Raw genomic sequence first — 24,279 nt, 5'->3', positions numbered from 1 at the left:
TTCGGTTGAAGCCGGCAACGGCGGTCCGATCGAGCGGACCGATCAGTGCGATCGCAGACATTGTGCGAAACAGTTCACTACTCGCTTTAGCATTTTGTGCCGCTCGTGACGTCGGTTAAGTGGAGCCAAGCCCAAACACATTACATACACACGTTCATACATATGCACATAATTTTGCATAGTTAAAGCAAACTGCAGAGCACAAGAAAAGGCATAGGAAAAAATCGTGTCAAACTAATCACATTTGTGAACGAGCCCCTGAATCTGGGCGTTGGTTAGGACTGAAGAAAGAACTTGCCACGCTTGCTGCCACAGTTAGAGTGTGTTTAAATACAGTTCTTGTTAATAATCTTGAGGTAGGTCTACCCTACAGCTGTGTAAATTTGTTTATGTTTAACTGAAATAAAAATCACATACAACATACATACATATGTACATATATGTATGTATGTATCTATGTATATGCCTGCATATAACCTAACAATTATGGGAGCATGGGTGACACTTCATTTGTATTCCTTGACGGCTTATAGTAACAAGGCTTTAGATATAAAATAAAATATTGCTTTCAAATCTGTACTACGTGCATGTATTTTAGATACACAAAAAAAAAATGTGCTCGTGGCTGATAATTTCAAATCATTTTATTATCAGCAGCACCAACCGAACTGTCTTGAACTGTTAAGAGCTATTCATTGATAATAGGATTGTGCTATATATACTATATGTATGTAGGTAGATGTTAATCTGAACAAAATACACATGCAATATTTAAGACGCATTTTGCGCATTTAAGTGTGCGCATACGAGAATAAACACATACTACAAATACATATGTTTATTTATGTTACCAATTAGATCAGTGTGTTTTACTGTATATACATGTATATACATATGTACAGAGTAGCACATAGTATAGTATTATTTAAAAAGTGGTGGAATGTGTTGACGCACTCTTAGATAGCCAGTGAAACAAAAATATTTTATAAAATGAAGGCGAAAATTCAAAGTAACAGCAACGGCACTGCTTTGCACTGCTTGTTTACTGAACACGTCATGCAAGCAGCAACAAAAATCGTCCGTTGTAAGACAGGGCTTACAATTTTTACAGAAATTTTCTTATGGTTGTTAAAAATAGCCGGGACCTAAATAGGCATTAAAACAGTGTTGAAAAAAAAATCAGAAAAACAAAACTAGTTTTAAGCAAATTATTCGATTATATTCAACGAACTGGCAGACTCTCCCCGTCTTGCTGATCAACAACCTTATAGGCCCCTTTCAGTGTAGAGTATAAATCGAGAACGTTCTCTTTGTTTCGCTGCTAAAGAAGTGGATATATGCATATAAATATGGGCGATAGTAATCTTAGCCATGAACTGCGCATTTACCACAGTTAATATTGTTTATGTGGCAATTTATATTTGTGGCCTAAATTCCGTTACAGTTATGTTTGCGCTCTAAAATTAAGGCGCAGTAAAAATGCCTTCATAATAATACATGTAGTATATACTTATACTTACTCAGAAATTCGAGAACACTTACCTCTTAAGTTACTTACCATCACTTATAGCAGCACTGGACTCGTAGCAACCATTCAAATAAATAAATACTCATTCATTATGTACTAAAAATATTTTTATTATACTTATATCTGTATTATTTAATATTAATGGCTTTGCCAATTTTATTTCCTAGTCGGCTTGAACTCGGCAACGCTAGCAATAATAACATCAGGCACATAATGGATAGCGTAAAATCGTTTTTTGCAAACTCCAACAAAGAAAACAATCTCGGAAATCGGCAACAACAAAATGGACTCAATGCCATTACAGGTCGTTGGCCGCGCTGGAACAGTCAGTTGCATGCTGCGGATGCCAGCTCTGGAAAATCGGCCATAAAGAACATAAATCAATATGATCCCAAACGCAAGGATAGCGACAATTATTTTTACATAATGTAAGTTGTATACACGTTTTTAAAAACTAACAATTCTCCCTATAAATTTAAGAAGACTCTCAAATGGGAACAATAGTTTTGCGTTCAAAATTGTAATTTGTGATCTCTAAATATATTTTATGACTATCTGTTTACAAAGAGTTGCGATGTTGAGATTCCATTATCAACTGTATTCTATTATTGATCATATTTTTCGACAATTAGGTGAGCAATATTGATTGCTGTAATCTTGAAAAGACGCGATAAGCGTTCATATACGAATAAAAGTATATATGTATTTACGAGTAAGTTGATAACACTATCAATCACACATTTTAATTTGTGATCTCTAGCCATTTACGACAATCTACATATATCTATTTGCATAGAGAGATTTTCAATGTTGAGATTCCATTATCAGCTCGAAATACCATTTCATTATTGTTGATATTTTTCGACAATTATGCAAGCAACATTGATTCCTGTAATCTTTAAAGAACACGATAAGCGTTCATATAAGAAAAGTATATATGTACAAGTATTTTGGAGTAAGTTGATAACATTATGACTTGCCATACTGCTATCATTAAACATTAATAAATATTTTTCAAAATCGATAATATAAATATCTTGAAGAATGGAGCCATAGCAGCTGGCCAGTACAGGTTCTACTTTGCGAGTATAATGCCATAGCACAAATTGAATTGAAAACCAGTTAGTTGAATTATTTAGTTGCCTTGGCCAATTACGGACACAAACGCATATACATACATACATACATACATACATATATGTATGTGCTATAGATAGAAAACAAACATTTGGCGCAAACAATTTGAAAGCTTTTAGCTCATTGTCAACGACAACAACACAGTTAAAAATGAAAACAACAACCATTATACATACATATAGTATATATTCGCAGGCACTCATGAGTGAGCGGCACGCGATTGTGTGTAATTGTGGGGGGAAGCTTTAGAACCAGTTCGAGCTCTAGTAGCGCCAGCCTCAGACCCGACACATCAGTTACAGGTTTGCAGCCAAGAGCGTCACGTTGTGGCATTTGCGTAAAAAACCAGGTACAACGTCACATTTTGGTGAATGGCCCAAAGCTGGGGTAGTTCCCAAAAATAAACCGAAACTGTGTCTCTGAGCCCGAGTCTGAGTCTGACCGATATAAAAGCGCCTGAGTCATTCGGCAGTTCGATCATTTCCTTCAGTTGCGAGGTCGCGGCAAGTGTTAACTGCAGTGCTGTAAGCGTTTTACTTTTCCTTTTTTAATTTCGCATTCTTCTTGGTGCTTCATATTAACTAAGTATTTTATTTTCTTCTACTTAAAGGTGGCGTGCTTAAAGAGTCGAAAACACACATCTACAACGGTCAATGAGAACTTAAGATTATGTGACGTGACATATAAGCCTAAAGCCTAAAGTGACCTGCAGAGATTTTTATTTGAAACTTATTGGAAACATCGGCGCGATAAACTTGTTTTGGTTTATTGCATTATCTCCCCGCCAGGTGTTTAGTGATATTAGCTAATAATTTATAACACTACAAGTTTGCGGATCGAAACTGGCAACCGTTGTTCTTATATGGACGCCTTTACAGTTTTCAACATTATTTACTGGATAATCTGCATGATATTGTTCGGACCTATAATGTTCTTTATCAGCGTCTATTTGCCGGAACTACCAGTGCGATATGTGAAGAGCATGAGACAATATACATAAAATTCCATACAAATACATAGAATTTAAATACCTGTCATACCTAACTTTTAAACATGATCTTGATGTATATATATAGCTATACTGTATTCTGTACAATAAACAAATTGATATATAAGATGACCTTTAGATGTTTAATGCAAAAAGTGAGCTCAAAAGCGTGCACTAGAGCACGACCACAGAGGTTTGTCGCAGTCGGTGCTATAAAGAACGGAATGCCTCAACCTATAACTTAGAAAAACGGAAAGCGATACATAAATACTTAGTAATACTCGCGAGTTTCTACTAAAAGCAAACAAAAAAAGGTAAAAGTATATCAATGCAATCGTTTTTTGATATCTATATCAATCAAAGTATCAAAATTAAAAGGGTATACCAGCTATATTAAGTGCTATACTATATAAGAATACTAGGCAGCTTGAATATTCATTGCATGCCATTTCGCGTACACATTCTCATATGGATTTGTTTTGTTTTTACTGTTTAGCGAGCATTTAGTTTTGAAATAAATACAATAAGTTATTAAATAAAAAGTGTATACCAATCATTCCTATGTCATTAAGTTGGCCCCCTGGTTGCGCTAACTATATGTCGACTGGTGCGTTAGAATCTGCTATCTTTATCGATTGTCCAGTGAGAATTTCATGACATTTCATAGATTGGAAGTGAAGTTTTTGCGTTTTAAGTGTCAGTATGTTTGTGTTATCGGTGCGAAAATGAACTAGAGCCAACATTAAATTTTGTTTTAAAAGTGGTAAAACTTTTACCGAAACGTTTCAATTGATGGAATAAGTTTACGGCGATGATTGCCTATCCCGTAGCAGAGTGCACGAGTGGTTTCAACGTTTTCAAAGTGGTCGTGAGCACATAAATGACGATCAACATGTGGGCCTATCAAAATTCGTGATCATCGTGATCATCATTCCATCGAAACTGTACGTGAATTCATCAAAAATCAGCCGAAATCATCATTGAAATTGATGGAAGTGGAATTGAACATTTGGGCTTACGAAAGGTGTGTGCACGGTTTGTTCCGCACAAATTGACTGACGACCAAAAATTGCTCAGACGATCGACGCTTGTGAACGAGTTTTTGACCAAACATCACATTTTAACCATTAACCACTCGCCGTATTCACCTGACATGGCACCGTGCGACTTCTACCTTTTCGGAAAAATGCATTTGCCCATGAGAGGAAAGCGTTCTGCAGACGTAGAGGCCCTTCAAAAGGCTTGCACCGGCAGACTGGCGGCCATACCGGCCAACGAGCTAAAACACTCGTTCGACATGCTTTTGGATCATGCAAAAAGCTGTATTGAAGAAGAAGGAGACTATTTTGAATAAAATAAATTGATTTTGCCGAAAAAAGCATTTGTTCTGTTTTTTTAAAGTCCGGTTTACTTTGGAACACACCTTGTAGCATGCCTCATTTCACCTATTATGTAGTATGTATCAAATTTTTTAGTACACCTTTAGGACAGAATTTTAAGCGAACAAAAAATGCTTTTAAATGCGTTACTTTATTAAATATTGAAATCAGATCAGATTACAAATAAACAGTCGGCAGTTGATAAGTTGACAAATACGTAAATAGAAGCTATCGACCTTTTAATGTAAGCGGAAAATCGTGTATCATATTGGACTTGCGTTGTTGTAATTAATATGATAATTATTAAACATCATATGAATTAGTTGTACGATTTTAGTATTTTCTTTAAAGGATGACGTACTTTTTGCTTGCCAAACTGAATCGATATGCAAATGAGAGAATGTGCGTGAGTGTGTCTGTAGCTGTGGCAAATCTCTATAGAAACTCCAGTAAACAATGCCAGCGGATTAGACAATAGAGCACACCACGCATACCATTACGTAAAAAAAATTTACTGAAGAGGCTCACACGTTTATTCGCTTTTATCAGAAATATTACTTCTGAAATAGAAGTCAGCCGCAAAGTTAATGAGAAGAGCTTGATTAAAATTGTGGAGTTGTGTGCGCAGGAACATTCATTTTTAAGAAATCTAAGACAGAGAAAAGGTGCTGAACACTACAAACAAACAATTACCATGGGGGATAAAAAATTCAAGGGCGATGGCAAGCAGAATAAGCCACAAAAGGTAATTATACTGCGTATAGAATGAAGGTAAATTATGTAACTGCATGTAAGGCACCGAAGGCAAGACCAAGCCACGAAGCACTGTTGTAGAACCACAACAAACACATTCGCACACACAGCTACACTGAAAATATTTGCACAAACAAAACACAATGAGGAGCTGCTAAGGCAGCCACGTCTAAACGCGTCGACAGCTCCAAACGGTATGCAAGCAAATTTTTGATGATTGTTGGTAGTCCTTGGACGCACACATAATGCCAGCTGCCTACGTATTACTTTGGCCTTCGTCACACGAGTTTATTTAAAAATTTGCGATTACTTTTTAATAAGTTTGCTGGAGCGTAGCGAAAACTTATTGGCGCTCTGATGTGACTTTGTCACGAAACATAATTTGCAATTTGTAAACGGAAAGAAGCCCACCCAAACGACTGGACTGGGATTGGGGAGCATGGGTGTCCGTACTTGGTGGCGGGCGTCTGGCTCAGTTGTGTGCGTGACACATCGGGCCTGCAGATCGTCAGCTGTCCATTATAAATGTACTATATTTTGATCAACTATAAAAAATGTTGTTTTTTGTGATTCCTGATGGCTATGACTAGTTGTCTGACTGACTGGGAGGTGTGCTGACGGCAATCATATGTAACACAATAAAAAAGTCTATAAATCAGAACAAAATATGACTCTTTACTCACCTTTAAGGCGGTCGTAAAAATAAATATGTTTCTCATTTATGTAACGCTCGACATTTGAGTTAATGGTGTTGGTGCTCCTTTTAATTTGTTTATTCGCCCACACACACACATAGTGTATTAGACCAGGTTCACCCACTATCATCATCAAAAGTAGCAACAGCTCCGACCTATGACGTGGCTGCCACCGTCAGCGTTGAAGTTTTTTGGTTGCGAGTTGAAAAGTTTACGTGAAGAGCGTGCTGACGCGTCAACCTCGTACCGCCAAAGTCCTCCTCGTCGGCATTGTCTTCTGTCATATTTCATAAGGACTGACTATATTGTTTGTTGTTGCTTGCCGCAGCTGTATTATTAGCTTGCACCACACAGAAGGTTCAGTTGTGCTGCGTTTTCCAAACTGTTCAGTTGATCAACGGGGCGTATACGTGATTTTTCGCTTGCACTCATAAGTAGAAACCATTTGAATTGAACGCGTTCAAGTTCGGGTTCTCAGACAAGTTGTACCGAGATGTGGAAACTGGCCAACAAAGCTATGGCGGTATATGATTATTAATGCTTCGTAACTGAGCAGTTAGACTAATCGCTAGACCCAATGCAAATTGCTTTGTTTCGCAAGTAGACCAATTAAATGTATTGTACATACGTTTGTGTGTGCGTATCTGTGTGTGGGTAGTTTTGTAGCAACAACAACAATGGCAATTCTGTAAATACAATATGTAGCAACTTTTACGTATACCTTTAACATTTCTCTCGCTCATAATTGGCTTTGAAACCTTCATCTCAATCAAAAACGCTACCCAAGTGTAAATAAGTACTGTAAATATCGCATATGCTCTCTATTTCTTTCTCTATTTGTTAATATCGTACAATACCAACCTAAGCTATTTCTTTTCGCTAACCCAAGTGTCAATCAATGTAGCTTAACAGCGAATTGCTAATGTATAGTAAAAAGTACTGATCGGCCGCTTATCAAGTCACTCCACCCACTCCCCACTCTCCCAGTGTACAGTTTAGTCAAAATGTCAGACAATGCAGTCGCGCCAACGCAGGATGTGGGCAGTGCTGATGATCTGTCGGACCAGCAAGACGAGCAGGAGGTAACTGAAACGGAGAAATAAACAAATATAACACCGAATTCGGTTCGTCGAATTCAGTACCCCTTCCAAGAAAAGTGCCAGAGAGTGAATAAAAATTCACTAAAATAAAAGAGAGTTAGTTATTGCGTTGCATTTATTATAAATTCAAGATTTAATTTGGCTCTCATCCTTGGAAAGGGTGCCCCCCCCCCATACAAATATATACGAGTAAAATCAACAATAACTCAAATATGATAACCATGTAAATGATTCGCATGCTGCATGCTTGTTTATACTTTCTTACTTTAACTATCAGCTCTATTTTTTGTAGATATCTTTTTTCGCCAACAAATCGTCCAGATTGTTGGATTGTTAAATCAAAATTGCTGCACCTTTTATTCGACCTTAGTTCTCAACTAATTGCTTTTTGATTCCTATTGAGTAGCTAAGCCATGCAATGTGGTGTCCTGGCAGGTGAGTTTCTGAGTCTCTGTTATGCTGAGCCTTTTTCTAAAGCAATTTTTTGCCGCACTTCCCACAAATATATTTCATACACCAACAACAACAACACTAAGCTCTGTGCTGCACGCCAATAGCATGAGTAGATTGAAGAACCTCGAACTCTTTAAAACAGATTAGATCGTCAAAGTCGAAGACGGAAAGTGGTGGCGACTCCGAGGACTTTGATCCCTGGACAAAGTCGCGTCAATTGGCGAAACCAGACGACCAACTGGACTTAACTGAAGCTGAACTGGGAGAGGAGTTTACGAAAGTTCTAACTCCAACCAACACCAATGTTATTCGCAATCTGGTGGTGTTCAGCTTCAAGGAGGGCGAATATGTGCCGGCGCCATTGCCAGGCAATACGGTCACACTGATAAGTTACCCGGGAAATTCGCTGCATGTGGACTCTGAGGAAGCACGACTACAAATCGAAGAGTCCGATGAAATCGGTGAAGAGCACATAGAGAGTGAAATGGCTTAGTTCGTTTAATGATTTAGTTGAATTGATATTTAGGTGTTCCGCTGCCAATGCCCAACTATTCAGCGGTCGAGGCACAAGAGCCCGTGGTTGAAGGCGACGGGGAGGGAGACGGCGAATCGGACGATGAAAATAAAAGCGATGCAGGGGATGACAAACAGGGTGACGAGGGAGAAACCGAAGGAGACGATCAGGAAGAAGAAGGCAAGGCAGCAGATGGCGAGCAAGAGGCCGAGGAGGGCGACGGCGAGGCTGCTGTCGAAGATGAGGAGCCCGCTGACCAGAAAAAGGCGGTAGTTTCTCAGGGGAAGAAACGGAAACTTATCAATCAGTTCAACTATTGTGAGAGAGCCGCGCTGACTTTCTCCTATCCGAAACGGGTAAGAGTGTACAAGTGCTATATAGTAATGCCCTACCCAATATTTTAAATGGTAGAGTGTGGATACCCAAACCGTTCCACCACCACGTTCACAATTTGGAGCCAATGTCTTGCAATGGGTCATCTACGACTCCTATTTGGAGGACTTTGAGGAGCAACAGAAAGACAGTACGAAGCAAGCAGATCGCAAACGCAGCATGCAGCAGAAGAAGCTCACTGACAAATCTCTACAGGCCGAGCAGCTGAATCGAAAATATCTCAAGTGCTGGCAAATTCTCGAACGCATGATTAACCAGAACATCTTCGATGATATTGCTCACGACTATCGCTACTGGGAAGACTCGGCGGATGAGTTCCGCGAGGGTGAAGGCAATCTGCTGCCCTTGTGGAAGTTCCAGTATGAGAAAACAAAGAAAATGAGTGTTACAGACATCATCTTCAATCCATGCTACTATGATTTATTCGCCGTCTGCTTCGGATCACGTAAGTATACCCAAAATTGCAAACATCCCTTCCAGTCTACACCTTACACCCTTACGATTGCAATAGATGACTTTATGAAGCAGGCCAATGAGGGCTACTTGTGTCTGTTTACTGTTAAGAATCCCTCCTTTCCGGACTACATAAGTGAGTTTTTGAATCATTTCAATAGACTTGGAATACTTTTGAATATTTTGTATTAGTACAAACCGACTGCGGCGTCATGTGCTGTGACATACACCCGAACTATCCGTTTCTCGTTGTTGTTGGGCTATACGATGGCAATGTGGCTGTCTATAACCTGCGCGAGAATTGCCGCGAGCCCTTGTACATGTCCAAGGGCGTCAACGGAAAGCACTCCGAGTGCGTGTGGCAACTCAAGTGGGGTCCCGACATGAACGATGGCGAAATCAATTTCTATTCAGTCTCCTCCGATGGGCGCGTCTTCAATTGGATCCTCATGCAGAACAAGCTCTGGGTAACTACGATAATTACGCTGTACCTGGAGAATGGCTTGGTGGATGGCCCAGATGGCACAAAACTCACTCTAAAAAGCTGTGGCTGCTGCATGAAGTTTCATCCGATAGATCCAAAAATATTTCTAATTGGCACCGAGGACGGTTTTATTTACAAGTGCAGCACAGCCTTTAGTTCCAAGTACTTGATGACCTACAATGCGCACAATATGTCTGTCTACCGCATAGATTTTAATCGTTTCAACTCCAACATTTTTGTGTCCTGTGGAGGCGACTGGCGCGTCAAGGTGTGGGAGGACATGCGCGCCGATCCCCTTTTCATATTCGATCTGGGCTCGGCGGTGGGCGATGTGAAGTGGGCTCCATACTCCAGCACAGTGTTTGCAGCTGTCACCACAGAGGGGAAGGTTTACGTCTTCGACTTAAATGTGAACAAATACAAGGCCATTTGCGTGCAGGCCGTTGTGCCCAAACGGAAGAACAAACTGACACGCTTGTCCTTCAACGAGAAGCTTCCCTTCATTGTTGTTGGAGATGAGAAGTGAGTAGAAGGTACTAGAGTTCACAGATGCTATGCATTTTTGTCCTTACAGGGGCGTTACCACCTCACTAAAGCTGTCGCCCAATTTGCGCGTCATGGTCAAGCCTCCAAAGAAGCAGTCGTACCTCGACCAGACTACACTGCAAATTGCGAAGCTGGAAAAGTTACTTTCCCTGGTGCGCGAACTACCCGAGGGCACAATTGTGCCGGACACAGCCACAACTGTACGCAGCTAGGATTAAATTCTGGGCACGATCAGAGCTGTTCTTGTTCTCACAATCCCTATAGAAAAAGCAAGAGCAGCCCGTGCCCAGAATGAATCAGCTATATGTTCTTCCAAAACTTTTACCAGTCAAGAAATTATAAAGTAATACACGTATGTCCGTTGACAGATAGTTTTTATTGCGGTAGGTATATGTTACACATTAAGATTTATTCAAATTGTATACAAACATTAATATACGTGTAGAATCATGAATCTCCCCGTTACATTCGCTACTTAGAAATAGATCTATACAAATCAGCTATTAACTTAGACTGGCAAACAAATGAAGGAACGAATTCTTTTCATTATAAATAAATCAACAAATAGTTCAGACTTTTAGAAATATAAAGTTTCTAATGGTAGATGTATGCTAAATATTCAACAAAAATGTGAAACTAATTACGGTTACGGTTACTTATTCATCCTCTATGGCCATATCTTCGGATTTGACTTTAATATCTTTGGACTCAAGATACTCAAGCACATTATTTGGGCACATAACGCTCTTCCCAAGAAACAAAACTGTCGACATGGGATGCAGGTAGTCGGCTGAAAAGCTGCTTGCCTTCCAGCCAAAGAAGCCATTAGCTCGTACTTCGTTGCCCGTGATCTCGTACGGAAGTAGATTGACGCCCACCTGGTTGAGCTTGGAGAACTGGACCCGAAAGTAGTGTCCATCGGTGGCTTTGATCCAATAGAAACCCTCATTGTCCACAAAGGGTTTGCTCTGCGATTTCTTCATTGCATTCGATCGTTCCAGATCCTGCACATTGAAGCTAATGTCGATGTCATAGGCATCTGGGGATAGCTGATTCGTCTCAATGGCGCTCTTCAGGGAGTAATTGTCTAGCCAGTAGCGTATGCCAACGTTCTCAAATTCCTCGAGCACGTGATTGAATGTGGTCTTCAGCTTATCCAGACAACAGGGCGGCGTGTGCTTCCCCAAATAGTAGTAGAAGGGTCGATTGTTGTACACTGTTCCTATACATGACTTGGTGGTGCGCTCGCATCCGAACAAATCTATTTCCGTGACTTGTGGCAGCGAGAAATTCGACGAGGAGAACTGTGAGTCCAGTACCAGACTATGGGGCTGCCAGTTGGCATTGTTGCTGTTTGTGCTGGCCTTGGTGTTCACTTTGTGGGTGCGGCGCACAATTCGCTTGATCTGTAGCTTCCTGTACATGTCTCTGAACTGTCGACGCCGCAGCTCCATACGTCGCTGCTTGGTATGAAATGAAGAGAATAGTCGACGACCTTCCTGGAAGTATTGGGGAAATACGGTCGTCTGTAAAGGCAAACACAAACAAATGAGCATATCAATATATTCCGCAGGGCTTCAAGTACAATTTACCGCCAGGTTTGCAATTTTCGCCTGAATGTATAGCATCTCGGGGAAGGGCAGCGTGAATGGTTCCGGCATGGATCGGAGCACCTCCACGTCCAATAATATGGCGTGCTTTTGCACAAACTAATTGTAAGAAACAATATCAGTTTAGAAAGGTTTCATTATGCATAAAAGTACTATTCTGTCCCACATACCAAGTCACAATGTGCACTATTATTGGTGGCCACGTACTCCATCGTCCAGTGGGGCAGATCCATTTTGATTTGCGTGCAGCCGCTGAAGGACTTTAGATTACCAACAAATGGTACGATGAGCAGGCGTCGCACCGTCTGCTCCGGTGCGATGGTCACACGGTGTTGCTGGGACGACTTGCCAATGTTGCCCCCAACCGTGTTAATTTCCCGCAAGATTTTCTGCAACAGATTCTTGCTGCTCAGCCGCACGCTATCGGGCATGAAGAGCACGTACTTTGTATGTATCTCACGGAGTGGATCCAACTGGTCATGTGTCTTTTGCACATCGAAAGCGAGACTCATAAAGCGCACTGTATGCTCCTCTCCGCTGGTTAAATTACGTTCGTATTTAATCGGCGGGTAGGCGTATTCCGCAGCACCCTCCTGCAGCACCAGAATCGGCATGTTCGGTATCACATCCAATATGCTGTCTATTGTCGCCTTCAGATCGTGCTCAAAGTTATAGTGACCGTAGAACACAATCGTAATGGACTTCCGGATGTGTTTGTTGGCATTGCGCGCCTTGTCCTTGGCCGATAGCTTGCCCACCTGCGGTCCGGCCTTGGGTTCGCTGCTACTGCTGGCCAGTGCCTTGCTAATTCGACGCCAGAGCAGCGTGTTCCAGGTGTAGTAGAAGAACACCAGATTGACGATAAGGAAGGCCAGGAGCAGCACTTTGACCAAACGGAACCGAAAGATCTTCATCTTGCGGCAATCTATTCACTATCCACTATCTCTGAGGCCTTGTTATGATAACCAGACCCAAACTACAGGTTGTATGTAAGTATGTATGTACACTGCGACACTTTGTTCGCTGACTACATGGCTAGCGGACGCACTGCACCACCAATCTACGGTATGTGCTTATAAATCCCGGCTTGAGACTTGTGTGCCCCAAACATTTTCTCAATTTTTTGTAGCACTTGCTTTTCAATTTTGTTTATGGACCAACTACCCCAGCTAGCAGTGCAAAAATATTGTATCCCGTGAAAGCTTTCGTGACAAGCACAGCTGATGGCTGCTTGAGTAAAAGTAACCACTTTTTGTACCCCAATGAAGGGGAGGCTTGGCCAAAGCTTAGTTGTGAGCTTTCACCCTCGGCTCACCCTCGAGACTTCTATATTCGACTGAAAGGTCTGGCTGCGTACTGAGGAAATAACACGGTTCCGATTTACAATACAAAAAACACTTTAATACATGAATATATTATTTCAATTGAATTGGGCAAAGCATAGAAGGGGTGTTAGCTACATAAATACACCTAATTCTCTTTTCACACGGTCTTTTTTTGCACGATTTTGATAAAACACGGTTTGAAAATTCAAAATTGCATATATATTTCTTTAGAGATAAGGAACCAATCACCTATTTTTGCAAATGGTCAATGTCTTTTTTACACGGTTGTTTGTGGAACCAATCTACCGTGTAAAAACAGAATTTGGTGTATGTGTATTTACATACATATTAGTTCATTAATAGATGAATTCAAATTCATTTAAGTTCCATTAAAAGGTTAATACTCTCAGTTATGTAGAGCAAAAAATATTGAAATACTTATTTATTTCTTAACAAGTGGTAGATATTGAATTCAAACTCATTTTAGCTCCATTAAGTGGTTACACCTAATTCTGTTTTTACACTGTCTTTTTTTACACGGTTTCGATTTTAAAAATTAAACATTTTATATATGGTTACATGACATTATTCCATTTAGCACGAATTAAAATAACATAACATGTTTTTTCCTACACGACTTTTTCTGGAACCAATCTACCGTGTAAAAACAGAATTAGGTGTATTAGTTTGTACTTGAATAGAATATTTAAATACTTATTTATTGCTATTGGGCAAAACACAACATATTTTTTAATAAAAAGTGGTAGTTGATAGATATATATATATATGTATATATACTTGAATACTTGAATTCAAATTCATGTTAGTTCCATTAAGCGTTTCATACATGCATTATATAAGTTATGTAAAGCAATAATGTATTACATGTTTGAACTTGTATAGACATTAAGGAAATAATTATAATACATATATTATTATTATTTTTAAATCTGTTATTTTTTAAATCTTTATTCTTTATTTAAGATCTGTCCTAGGTTGGAAAGTTATTAAATTTTATGATAACTTTGACATTTTTGTAATCATGCTCTTTTTGTCATGATGGTTACGGCGTAATTCGAAAACCATACATATAAGATAATGAAAGAAAACAAATGGGGTTCTTTGCAGTTATATCATATGTATACATATATAAAAGCTGAATTCTTACACTTTGCTTTGGACCCACACCAGGCAATATTTCGATAAACCTTATAATGCTCGTGCTTTCTGAGAGAAAGAATATCTGTGTTCAGAATGCCATTAACATAAAACCAAATATATATGTATGTTATAATGATACTTTCTCCTTTTACTATGTTAACATTTAGAGCATGCTTTTAAAGACATTTCCACATAAAATTGTTTCATAGGCATCCACTCGCTGTGTGTGCTTCTTTCATGAAATGTTTGCAAACTGCTTGCTTACAAGTAAGTGTTCCCTACAAAATCAGATCTTTTGAAATAGGTATTCAATTAATATTTTTTGTTAAACAAGCATATTTCATGTTATACATATATCTAATATATAAACTCCTCGAATAAATACTTTAGAATATTAAACGCCCAACAGATACTCTCGTACCTATACTCTTATATTTAAGAACATTTACTAATTTCATATTTAAGATGTGTTTAGAGAGGCATAAAGAAAAATGCGGCGTTAAACAGTAATTTTATCAATTTTGTATCAACGTGCATATAGCCATGATATTTAATGCCAAAACTTTTTCCTATCACAGTGCTTTCGCTTCATTCCATTTATACACTTAAAAACTACACATGTAAATATCAATTTAGACACCTATTATGTATTTATAAAAAATGTATTAGTAATGGAGTATTAGTATGGATTAGAGATAAAGTATTTCAAAACTTTACTTGTAGCCTAATTAGACATTACCAGCCATCCCTGGCCATCCCAGCCATCGTATTACTTACTTGCTCATACCGGCGAACAGAAGGGGGAAGGGTACTTCGTCGATGCCTGCAACTGGTGGAGTTGGTGGACGCGCATCTTCTTCGGTGGTGCTATTTAGCCAATAGGTGGTTACAGTGCCCTTGCCCTTTAGCTCGACATCGCCGCGAGACTCCAATTCAAATGTGCCGAACTTGTCTAGAATCTCCTTGGTGGCCGAGGAGACGTGAATTTTGCCTGCTGTAAAGAAACGGATTCATTGTCCCCCGAAAAACATTCGATTCAAGACCAATATTTACGCAATCCCGTCGACTCCATGCGTGAGGCAGTATTTACAGTATCACCAAAGAGACAATAATGGGGCATTTTCTTGCCCACAACGCCAGCGCACACGGATCCCGAATGCATGCCAATGCGTATCTGGATTTTGTATTCGGGCTTATGCTTCAAGTTGAAGGAAGACACGGCTTGTAATATATCCAAAGCCATGAGAGCAATCTCACGCGCGTGCTTGTCACCGTTCGGCTCCGGCAGACCAGAAACCACCAGATACGCGTCCCCAATAGTTTCAACCTAATAAGTAGAAGATAATAATGTTAGATTTAAACATCAAATTAATATCTTGTACCTACTTTATAAACATCGTAGAAGCCAATGATGCGATCGAATGTGCTGTAGAGATCATTTAGGAAACTAACAACATCCATGGGGCTACTGCGGGCACAGAGTTCGGTGAAGCCCACGATATCACTAAAATATATGGTCACACTGCTGAATTCCTCGGGCTGCACCAAGTCCCCAGCCATCAATTGTTGAGCCACTGGCCGGGGCAGTATCTGATACAGTAACTCCTCGGTGCGTTGCTTCTCGAGACTCAGTTGTCTGGTTTTTTCCTCAACAAGACTTTCCAAATTATTGGCATACTGTTCCATGCGATTGAGCAGATCGTCCATTAAATTCTCACAGAATCCTCTGCAATACGATATTGTTTGAGGAAGAATAAACTACGAGACAGCCTGATACTCACTTCATAATGGTGCGTATGTTGCTTCTAATTGTTGAAAATGCGGGTCGCTCCTCCTGATTGTCGGCCCAGCACTTTTCCATCAGAACCAGCAGGTCAGGCGGACATTCCCGCTCCCGTATGAGCGGCCGAAACGGTGGATACTCACACTGACGCACCTTATGGAGAATTGTGTGCACGTCCATTTGCTGTCTCGCCTCCTGATAGGGTCCGCCCCGATTTACAATCTCCTCAAGTATGATGCCGAACGAGTAGACATCACCCCGTTGCGTAGCCGGACAGCCAGGAATCGAAGTCATAGGCAATAGTTCCGGCGCAATCCACAAGAGCTCTGCCGTGTTTCGTTATGAGTCGATAGTTTATTTGAAATTCATAAGAGGACTTACTGATGTAATAGTTTTGATCGCGCACAAAATCGGACGGTGTGGTCAACGTATTTAGACCAAAGTCTGATATCTTGAGGACGAATCGCCCATCTATTAAACAGTTGCAGGACCGCAATTTTCCATGCGCCTCCACGTCACTATTGTGGAGATAACTCATGCCCTTGACAATATCGTGAATGAGCGACATGCGGAAATTCCAGTCCAGTTCAATGGCCTCGTTCTCGAGCACATCCTTTAGGCTGCCACGGGAGCAATATTCCGTCAATATGAGCACAGTAGGGCGTGGCAAATCAATGCAGGCGCCCACAAACCGCACCGTGTTCTCGTGACTCACGTCGCGTGCTTGCTTGATCTCCCACAGCAGCGTGGAAGTGACTTCCACCTTCTTGACATTCACTTTCTTGATGGCCACACGCTCTCCCTTGAACTGACCAATGGTGGTGAAGACCTGTGGAGGCAGGGATGCAAAGCTGGCTATGGAGGCTCGGCCAGAATGTATGCCGAACTGTTGCAGAGATATGTTCTCCACATCGAGACGTTGCAGGCCGCCTTTGGAGCCAAACATGCCACCCATTTCGATTAGAACATCCTCGGGTCGCACTCGCCACGACATGTTGTGGAGCTCCTTGCTAAGTTTCATCTGTCTGCAGAGAATTTAACATTGACTTCCTATCTATATAGTGCGTCTGCAAAAATATACGAGTACTTACTTTTGAAGCAGGCAGATAACCAGAAATGTTAGCCCAAGAAATAGACCCAGTCCAAAAATGGAATACATAATCGTTGTCTCTGTAAGAAAAAAAACAATTGTTGCAGAGTTTTAAGCGCAGAATTAGTTCCCTTTACCATTGCTATAACAATCTGGAGAGTTTCCCAGATACCCACATGGTGGAACATCAGGAGGTGACTCCTCCCGTCCCCCAGGCCAATGAATCTTCTTTCCATGCACAGCGGCATATTCCCTAAAATTTTAAAAACTTAATTGTCGTCAATTTTTGAATGAGCGGCTGAAAAAACCTACCTATGCAGACCATAATAGTGCGCCACCACTACAAAATATAATACAAGTAGACAGCAAACATTTTAATTATAAATAAAATCCGTCATATTTTTTCTTGCAAAAATGAAAATGAGAATCTACCTGAAAACTTTCCATTTATGGGATCCAAATCCAGAATCGAATAATCTGCATCCCGATCACCATTATCGTCAATACGAACATGACCTGCAATTTGAAATAGAAAGATTGATTTATTAGCAAATACTTTTTGATTGAACAGCTAGCCTTATGTACCGGTAATGCCATTGAAAGTTCTGTTCCACATTCGTCTCGTTATATTAACGCCATCACGTATATCGCCGCCTTCGGTCAACGTCTCATTGAGCGCCATGCCCAGCAAATAGACGCCATCGTAGAAAGCACCGATGAAAAAGTTTACCTCCTCGCCCTCTCCAAATGTATAATTGTACTTCTTGGCCATCTCACGGACATGCTCAGCAAAATCCTGGAAAGTTGGGCTTGTCGGCTGCAACAGGGACACACGCAGCAAAGCTTCATAGGCTTTCCGAGCCTTCTTATCATTCTCATCGCCCATTTCCCAGTCATGATCGCCCCAGTAGGAGCTCTATAATTCAATATCTTATGTTTATTTTTAACATTTTTCAAATGTGTAGACGCACCTGAAATATTTCCACATCCAGAAATACCCACTCGCCATTTGTCATACCAAGACTGTGTGCTGCCAGCATGAACTTTCGAACTAATACTCCTCGAACCGATAGTATTACGACTGTAAATGTTTTGAGAAATCGCAAGCCTGCATCATCATATACTCGAGATGTGAGGGGCTCGACCTACCTCTTGCATACATGCTGGCATCCTTAAGATAGTTCTCATAGATTTCCTCCTCGTTGCCATTCAACTCGCGGACGAAGCTCAGCAAGCCCTCCTGGCGTAGTCCATATTCCAGATTCTTGCCGACCGTCAACGAGAAGAGGTCGGAACGGTCGACCAGCAGGGCGACATGCTTCCACTTGAACTGCCGGAAAATGCTGGCAAAGACCAACTTGAGACGACACTGGCAGTATGACATGCGGGTCAGCGTAGGGTAGTTCGATTTGTCTTTAAACACGCCCTGTGTGTTTTGGAAAACAATTGCCAAATGCATCAATCAAGATTAGGCAGTTGTTAGAGCGCTGTATAAAGCTCCAAGTGTTATTAGTATATTAGAGTATATAAGTATATACATATATAGCTCGTAAACAACCATGAAATAATTTACACAAAATCGCAAAACACCACCCACTTGGAAAATATAAATCAATGTAGGAACAATCTTACTGATGGAAAACTGGTTCAAAATTTGAAGGCAAATAGGCGCGGTAGACCTCAAAAAGTAAATATATATTCAGCAGGATATGAAGTGTTGATCTAGATATATCCGTCCGGCCGCATGACAATTTTAGATATCTACAAGTAGGTACTTTCAAGGCCAGGAAAGGGCAAGCTCAATTTTTTTTTCAATGCTTCTTTAATTCTTGCATAATCATTATACAGTTTTTGAGTCAGTTTTTCACCTTTTCCTGCACCATTTTGTATTTGAATGCTTGTTAATTGTAAACGAATTTTTTGCCCCGTCACTGCTGCAAATTAATATCAAATATTTAAACAAAATGTAAGGAGCTAAAATAATATTAATTAAGAATAATGTGTTCGAACAGCGTAGAGGATATATCGGACTCGACTCGTTTGATTTAATTCTAATCAAAAGCAATTCTTATCCTAATTTTTTTTTCACTTAAATTTTAAGACATTTTGTTTACGTAAATAGTTGTAATATATAAAAACAGTTTATTGTAAGCGACATTTATTGCCTTTCCTACAATCAATTTAAAACATGAACCCTTTTGAAGATTAAGAAATTGAATGGCCGTAAGATTATATTTCGAAGTTTCACAGGGAAAATCCAATAAAAGAAACAGACAAAAGAATTATGATTAGCAACATTTAATTGCTTATTACTTATATAGATTTATTGATATGGATTTATAGGGATTATTTCCAACATGTCCCTAGACCCGAAATTTAAAAATGTTAGATTGTTGAATGACGATTTTAAGGTCCTCAAAATGTCGTAAGTAATTTAACTTGCAAATATTCCCCCAATTTTCAACATCTGAATATAGATTCTGAATGTTTTGTCAATCAAAAGCTGTAATAAGGGCACATTATATTCAGACCATGTGCGCGACGCCTCGCCACTACATGGACTGCCGTCCATGGTGATGTGGTGCCGAATACAATTAATGTGCACTGTATTATGGCTGCCCGAAACAAGCAATTATCCATGTCATGTACCGCCTAAATAACACCATGGTGTGAGAAATCAAAATTTCCTAGTCTCTGCACTCGGGCTTAATTAACAATGCACCGCTTGGGAGGACAAAAGTGCAACCGAAATTCAAAATAGGCGGAAATATTCGTATTGTACTTTTATCAGCAGCTCACAAATGCATACACAGTGGAGTCGTCCCCACAAGGCATTCCTAACAATTCAGAGTCCACCCACAAACTGCAACTGCAACTCATGAATGCAGTTGGCTGTCCATGTGTCCTCTGCAAGGCACGTTCCACTCGCAACATCGTTGACTGGCATACTTAATTTAGAGCCTGCGCCTGTGACACTCGACTCTTCATGACACTTTTTAGAATGTTTAATATCAATTCATCATCGGTTTACCAAATAAGTCAACGCTGATGACCCCACTCGGTTAAAGCATGTTGTATAGCCTTTTAAACATTCTTCTATTTTTAGTGCCTTTTGTTTCTGTTTACATTGTTTCTATTCCACTTACCGTGCTCTCGTTTTTCCACTTGTGAATCCGACCTAATATGCCAGAAGTGACCGTCAACTCGCCTTCCGAAGGTGGCTATTCGAAGAGGAAAAAAATGCATTTGACGAGCGTTAAATAATAACACGCATTGATAATTGAAGGAGTAAAGAAAAGATTAGAATTTTCATAAAAATGCAGGTATTTACTGCACAACACCTTCTTATTAATGAAAATGTGAATTGACAACAATTTCCTCGCATTTTGTGCAATTTCGTGCATCTTAGGAATTTGAAATTAAAGCAGGCGATAGAAAAGGTCCGTATTCAAAAGAAATTTAAAAGCGTGTAATTACAAAAGCGAGCCAGCGCAAGAAAAATAAGAAGTGACCGTGTTTAACCATAGCGGAAGGGATTAACTAGTCTTGTGCATTAAACTACAGCAAATAATTAAAGCGTCGTGCTGTGCGTTGGGGCCACAGGGCGTATACGTGTTGAGTGTGGAGCATGGCGAACCGCAAGCCAAAAACACACAACAGCAGGGAGACTTTAAGCGTGTTGTACACGCGCTTTTAACGTCGACAAAGACACCAGGGAAGGCTACGCTTTACTCACCTGATCGCCCATGCCCGTTATAATGGGCGTATTCCAATAGGCAGCCAAACGTGCAACTGGCTCCAAGGCGAATGCACACGCGGGTCCAATGAAAGCAATGACATCGTCCTTGAAATGCATATCAGCTGCCAGTCCCGGCGCCTTGGCCCCCGAGCACGATGGGTAGCTGTTAAGGCCATTAAGGTTGAGGTTGCGGTTGTATGGGCGGCGTTAAGAGGAGAAGAAGAGAATGATATGTAAGTCAGGAGCACACTTAAGTCAACGACTAACGGTTCGCTTATCAGACGGCAAAAAGTCAACAAAACGGCAACAGCATGCACTTTTTCATGCAGAAAAGCAGCTTCAAATGCGTTCCAAGTGGGCGGCTTAGGCTTAGGAGCCGCTTTAAGTGCGCAATCAAAAAGCGGTCATGAAATTCGAGTAATTAACTCGCCCGACTTGCACGCAACAAGTGCTCGCAGACGAGGCAAAAGGTAAAGATAAATGTTCGAGTACCAGTGTCTTGGCAACGGCAACGGCAACGGCAAATCGACTTGATTTAACAAGATGAAAGGCCAACAATTAGTGGCCATGTTCGGGTACGGCCAGCCCAAGTCGATCAGGTATACTCGTAGTTGTAGAATACTCGAAAGGTTAATGGGTATTTTGAAATCGTTCAGTTTTTGTAACGTCCATATACTCTTCATCAGAATAATTCATAATGAAATGAAGCACGTACTATACGTTAATATAAACACAAAGGACATAGATTTTAATTTTACAAATTTAATTTAAATAATTAAAGTGGTTTTTTATAGCCTGTACCCAAAGGGTGAAAGGCTATACTAGTTTTGTGCGCATGTATGTAACACACAGAAGGAGGCGTGGCAGACCCCACAAAGTATATATATTCTTGATCAGGATGAGAAGACGAGTCGATATAGCCATGTCCGTCTGACCGTCTGTCCGTCTGTCTGTATGAGCGCAAGGATCTCAGTAAGTACAAGAGCTAGGATAACCAAAATTGGTATCAAGGTTCCTATAAGCCCTAGGCAGAACGAGTTTGTTTATTTTTTCTGATACACCCCCCCACTCCCCCGCAATTCGTATTTTTTCTTATAACTTCCGTAATTCTCGGAATTTAAAAATTTGTGGAGAGTACAGGCTATTTTACTGTCGGGCTTGCTCGACTGTAGCGTTCTATCTTGTTTAACATTCCACTCCTTCTTGAGTCTTTCTAGCCTTCACATGAATTGTACGCCTATGCTTAATTTTTTGTTATTTCATTTGATTTGCAAACATTTCGAACTCTGTAGTTGGATTAGAGAAACATCTTTATACAAAGTCATTGGAATCAAAAATATTTGTAAATTTGTAAAAGTTGATTTTTCAAATCAAATGACTGCTAAATAATATAAAGCGGTCTGAGAGAATTGTAGAAAATAATATACTCAGTGCCTAGTTTTAATTTGATTTTCAATTAGTAATAGTGATGGAAACAGACAGACGTACATACTTGCTTTTTAATTTTTTCTTATATTCTAATAGCTACAAACAGTAGACTTCTTCGGTTTACCACATTTTCTACAAAATAAACGTTTCCCTACTATAATGATTGGCATTGAAATGTAAAACTTTATTTCAAAATCGACTTATGCTTTTTATTTGGGTAACGTGCACAATTTTGTTTACTAACCTGGCTTGCTTCTTTTTAAGCATGACGTTGTGCGGCTTTAAAAATCGTTTATTAATTTGGTCTAAAGCCAAATCTACTGCTGGGCCGCAACGTTCCAAGTCAAATGGTGAATCTTTTTGATGAAAGTTGCGTGTGAGACGCTGTATTTCAATTTGTAGACTCATTCCGACTACTTACCCAAATGAGATGCCATTAGGACGCCAACCGTGTAGACACGCATTTTGCTATAGTCGATTTCGAACTCACTAAGTTCAGACGACTGATGCTTTGTGTCTCTTATATGCTCGAACACCTCAATGTCGAGGCTTTCGTTGCTGCCCTTCTGCTGCGGCACTGTAGTCAATTCCTTGGAAATGTCCTCCCAGTTGTCGAGGTCAATGCTTCTACACTCTATATGGACGCTGACTGTGCATATAAACATCAGCATGCTGACAACGACGCTGATTTCCGTAAGAAACATCTTCTATTTTCTAGCTGCTACAAATTCGTAAATTTATTTTAAGATCAAATTGGAAATACAGCCTTATATCCTTATATCTATATCGGAATCAAAGCAAATCAATTAAATGTGTACTTTCAGGTCAGGCAATGAAATTATATTTTCATTCTTTTACAAAAATTATTATTAAGCGTTCAACATAAAGCCAATGCTAGATAATTAAACGGATTAAAAACACGTTTACCCAAGGATTTTAAATAGATATACTATATACTGTGTAATGTTAAAACTCTTGAAATTATTTCATAAATCGCATGCTCTTTGGAATATGGAATCTTGAAATATTTTCGTAAATTATACTCACTGTTATGGCCACCAAGCAACAGTTTTAATTTTAAATCAAAATTGTAAAAAGAATTTGCTTCGTTCAGAAATTGTCAGCATTTAGTTTCAAGAGCAAACAACATAGAAATTAGAAATTAATTCAAATCTCAAGTAATAAAGCTAATGGAGTGAAAATAATTGTTCAGTTGTTGCTTCTTGTAAGTGCACAGGAAAGGCGTCTAAGTGTTGAAGATATTAATGCTGTTGCTTTAAGAACTTTCACAGTTGTTGCACTTTCTTTATTATTTATAAAAGATCACAATTGAACTCTTTAGCGGCGTTTGTTTACTTGCCACCAGTAGGTTTTTAAATTATTAAGTTCATTGTCTTCGGTAAAATATCAATAATTGAAGAGTTCTTCCGTCAATCACAGACACTGATTTATTTGATAATTTAGCCAAACACTTTCACTTCAATATGTCTCTTAGCCATGGAAATTCAAGTACTGTCCCGTTGAGGCGCTCGGCCGGCGAATGAGATAGAGGCGAGTGCCGTTGGTTCTTTTATACTCGTAGGTGCCACTAAGGGTCCTCTCGGCAACAGGACATAAGCGTCATCGCGTAGGAGCACGAAGGAGCACATCACACGAAGCTTTACGAACGATTCGGCCAATGGCAATGGCGGCTGCTTCTTCGTCTACGGTTCGGCCATTT

General features: G+C 40.0%; 4 protein-coding genes across 6 annotated transcripts; 2 read left to right on the top strand and 2 right to left on the bottom strand.

Moving 5' to 3' along the window:
- The first annotated feature begins 54 nt into the window (after positions 1-54).
- Positions 55-3,785, top strand: LOC115632034. Of its 3 annotated transcripts, none has more exons than XM_030529004.1 (3): positions 55-356; positions 1,696-1,956; positions 3,276-3,785. In XM_030529004.1, the coding sequence occupies exon 3, from the start codon at positions 3,528-3,530 to the stop codon at positions 3,663-3,665; it is 138 nt and encodes a 45-aa protein (XP_030384864.1). In that variant the 5' UTR covers positions 55-356; positions 1,696-1,956; positions 3,276-3,527; the 3' UTR covers positions 3,666-3,785. The 3 variants fall into 3 exon arrangements, with proteins under 3 accessions (XP_030384864.1, XP_030384855.1, XP_030384872.1); XM_030528995.1 differs by having other exon boundaries at positions 3,276-3,512; XM_030529012.1 differs by lacking the exons at positions 55-356; positions 1,696-1,956 and adding an exon at positions 2,894-3,189.
- A 3,699-nt stretch (positions 3,786-7,484) lies between these two features.
- LOC115625727 (dynein intermediate chain 1, axonemal) lies at positions 7,485-10,635 on the top strand. Its single transcript, XM_030520915.1, has 7 exons — positions 7,485-7,562; positions 8,176-8,494; positions 8,560-8,903; positions 8,959-9,385; positions 9,452-9,529; positions 9,586-10,399; positions 10,452-10,635. Exons 1-7 carry the CDS (start codon positions 7,485-7,487, stop codon positions 10,633-10,635), a joined length of 2,244 nt encoding a protein of 747 aa, XP_030376775.1.
- A 264-nt stretch (positions 10,636-10,899) lies between these two features.
- On the bottom strand, positions 10,900-13,167 carry LOC115633886 (fukutin-related protein). The gene is made up of 3 exons (XM_030531389.1): positions 12,204-13,167; positions 12,016-12,132; positions 10,900-11,949 (listed from the first exon to the last, which is right to left on the bottom strand). Exons 1-3 carry the CDS (start codon positions 12,945-12,947, stop codon positions 11,080-11,082), a joined length of 1,731 nt encoding a protein of 576 aa, XP_030387249.1. The 5' UTR covers positions 12,948-13,167; the 3' UTR covers positions 10,900-11,079.
- Positions 13,168-15,292: 2,125 nt separating this feature from the next.
- LOC115625632 (atrial natriuretic peptide receptor 1) lies at positions 15,293-23,263 on the bottom strand. Its single transcript, XM_030520798.1, has 16 exons — positions 22,981-23,263; positions 22,804-22,915; positions 21,129-21,294; positions 20,539-20,613; positions 18,542-18,818; positions 18,364-18,473; positions 17,978-18,308; positions 17,825-17,908; positions 17,705-17,732; positions 17,530-17,645; positions 17,394-17,472; positions 16,684-17,327; positions 16,301-16,628; positions 15,906-16,245; positions 15,573-15,846; positions 15,293-15,513 (listed from the first exon to the last, which is right to left on the bottom strand). Exons 1-16 carry the CDS (start codon positions 23,261-23,263, stop codon positions 15,293-15,295), a joined length of 3,468 nt encoding a protein of 1,155 aa, XP_030376658.1.
- Positions 23,264-24,279: the final 1,016 nt, after the last annotated feature.

Source organism: Scaptodrosophila lebanonensis, unplaced genomic scaffold, assembly GCF_003285725.1.
Source record: "Scaptodrosophila lebanonensis strain 11010-0011.00,11010-0021.00 unplaced genomic scaffold, SlebRS2 tig00000001-arrow-pilon, whole genome shotgun sequence".
Taxonomy (NCBI): Eukaryota; Metazoa; Arthropoda; class Insecta; order Diptera; family Drosophilidae; genus Scaptodrosophila; species Scaptodrosophila lebanonensis.
The sequence above is the reverse complement of the archived record's forward strand: the minus strand, read 5'-3'. Positions and strand labels throughout refer to the sequence as shown.

What these genes read in the sequence shown, in the direction of transcription:
- LOC115632034 (XM_030528995.1), top strand. Translation starts at nt 1,742, where the DNA reads ATGGATAGCGTAAAATCGTTTTTTGCAAACTCCAACAAAGAAAACAAT.
- LOC115625727 (XM_030520915.1), top strand. Translation starts at nt 7,485, where the DNA reads ATGTCAGACAATGCAGTCGCGCCAACGCAGGATGTGGGCAGTGCTGAT. An exon ending in CGAAGAGTCCGATGAAATCG is followed by an intron (nt 8,495 to 8,559) that starts GTGAAGAGCACA and finishes ATTGATATTTAG; the next exon opens with GTGTTCCGCTGCCAATGCCC. An exon ending in CTCCTTTCCGGACTACATAA is followed by an intron (nt 9,530 to 9,585) that starts GTGAGTTTTTGA and finishes ATTTTGTATTAG; the next exon opens with TACAAACCGACTGCGGCGTC.
- LOC115633886 (XM_030531389.1), bottom strand. Translation starts at nt 12,947, where the DNA reads ATGAAGATCTTTCGGTTCCGTTTGGTCAAAGTGCTGCTCCTGGCCTTC. An exon ending in ATAGTGCACATTGTGACTTG is followed by an intron (nt 12,133 to 12,203) that starts GTATGTGGGACA and finishes TCTTACAATTAG; the next exon opens with TTTGTGCAAAAGCACGCCAT. An exon ending in CGAAAATTGCAAACCTGGCG is followed by an intron (nt 11,950 to 12,015) that starts GTAAATTGTACT and finishes TTGCCTTTACAG; the next exon opens with ACGACCGTATTTCCCCAATA.
- LOC115625632 (XM_030520798.1), bottom strand. Translation starts at nt 23,263, where the DNA reads ATGTTTCTTACGGAAATCAGCGTCGTTGTCAGCATGCTGATGTTTATA. An exon ending in CACTATTATGGTCTGCATAG is followed by an intron (nt 17,646 to 17,704) that starts GTAGGTTTTTTC and finishes TTAAAATTTTAG; the next exon opens with GGAATATGCCGCTGTGCATG. An exon ending in TCCAGATTGTTATAGCAATG is followed by an intron (nt 17,473 to 17,529) that starts GTAAAGGGAACT and finishes TTTTTCTTACAG; the next exon opens with AGACAACGATTATGTATTCC.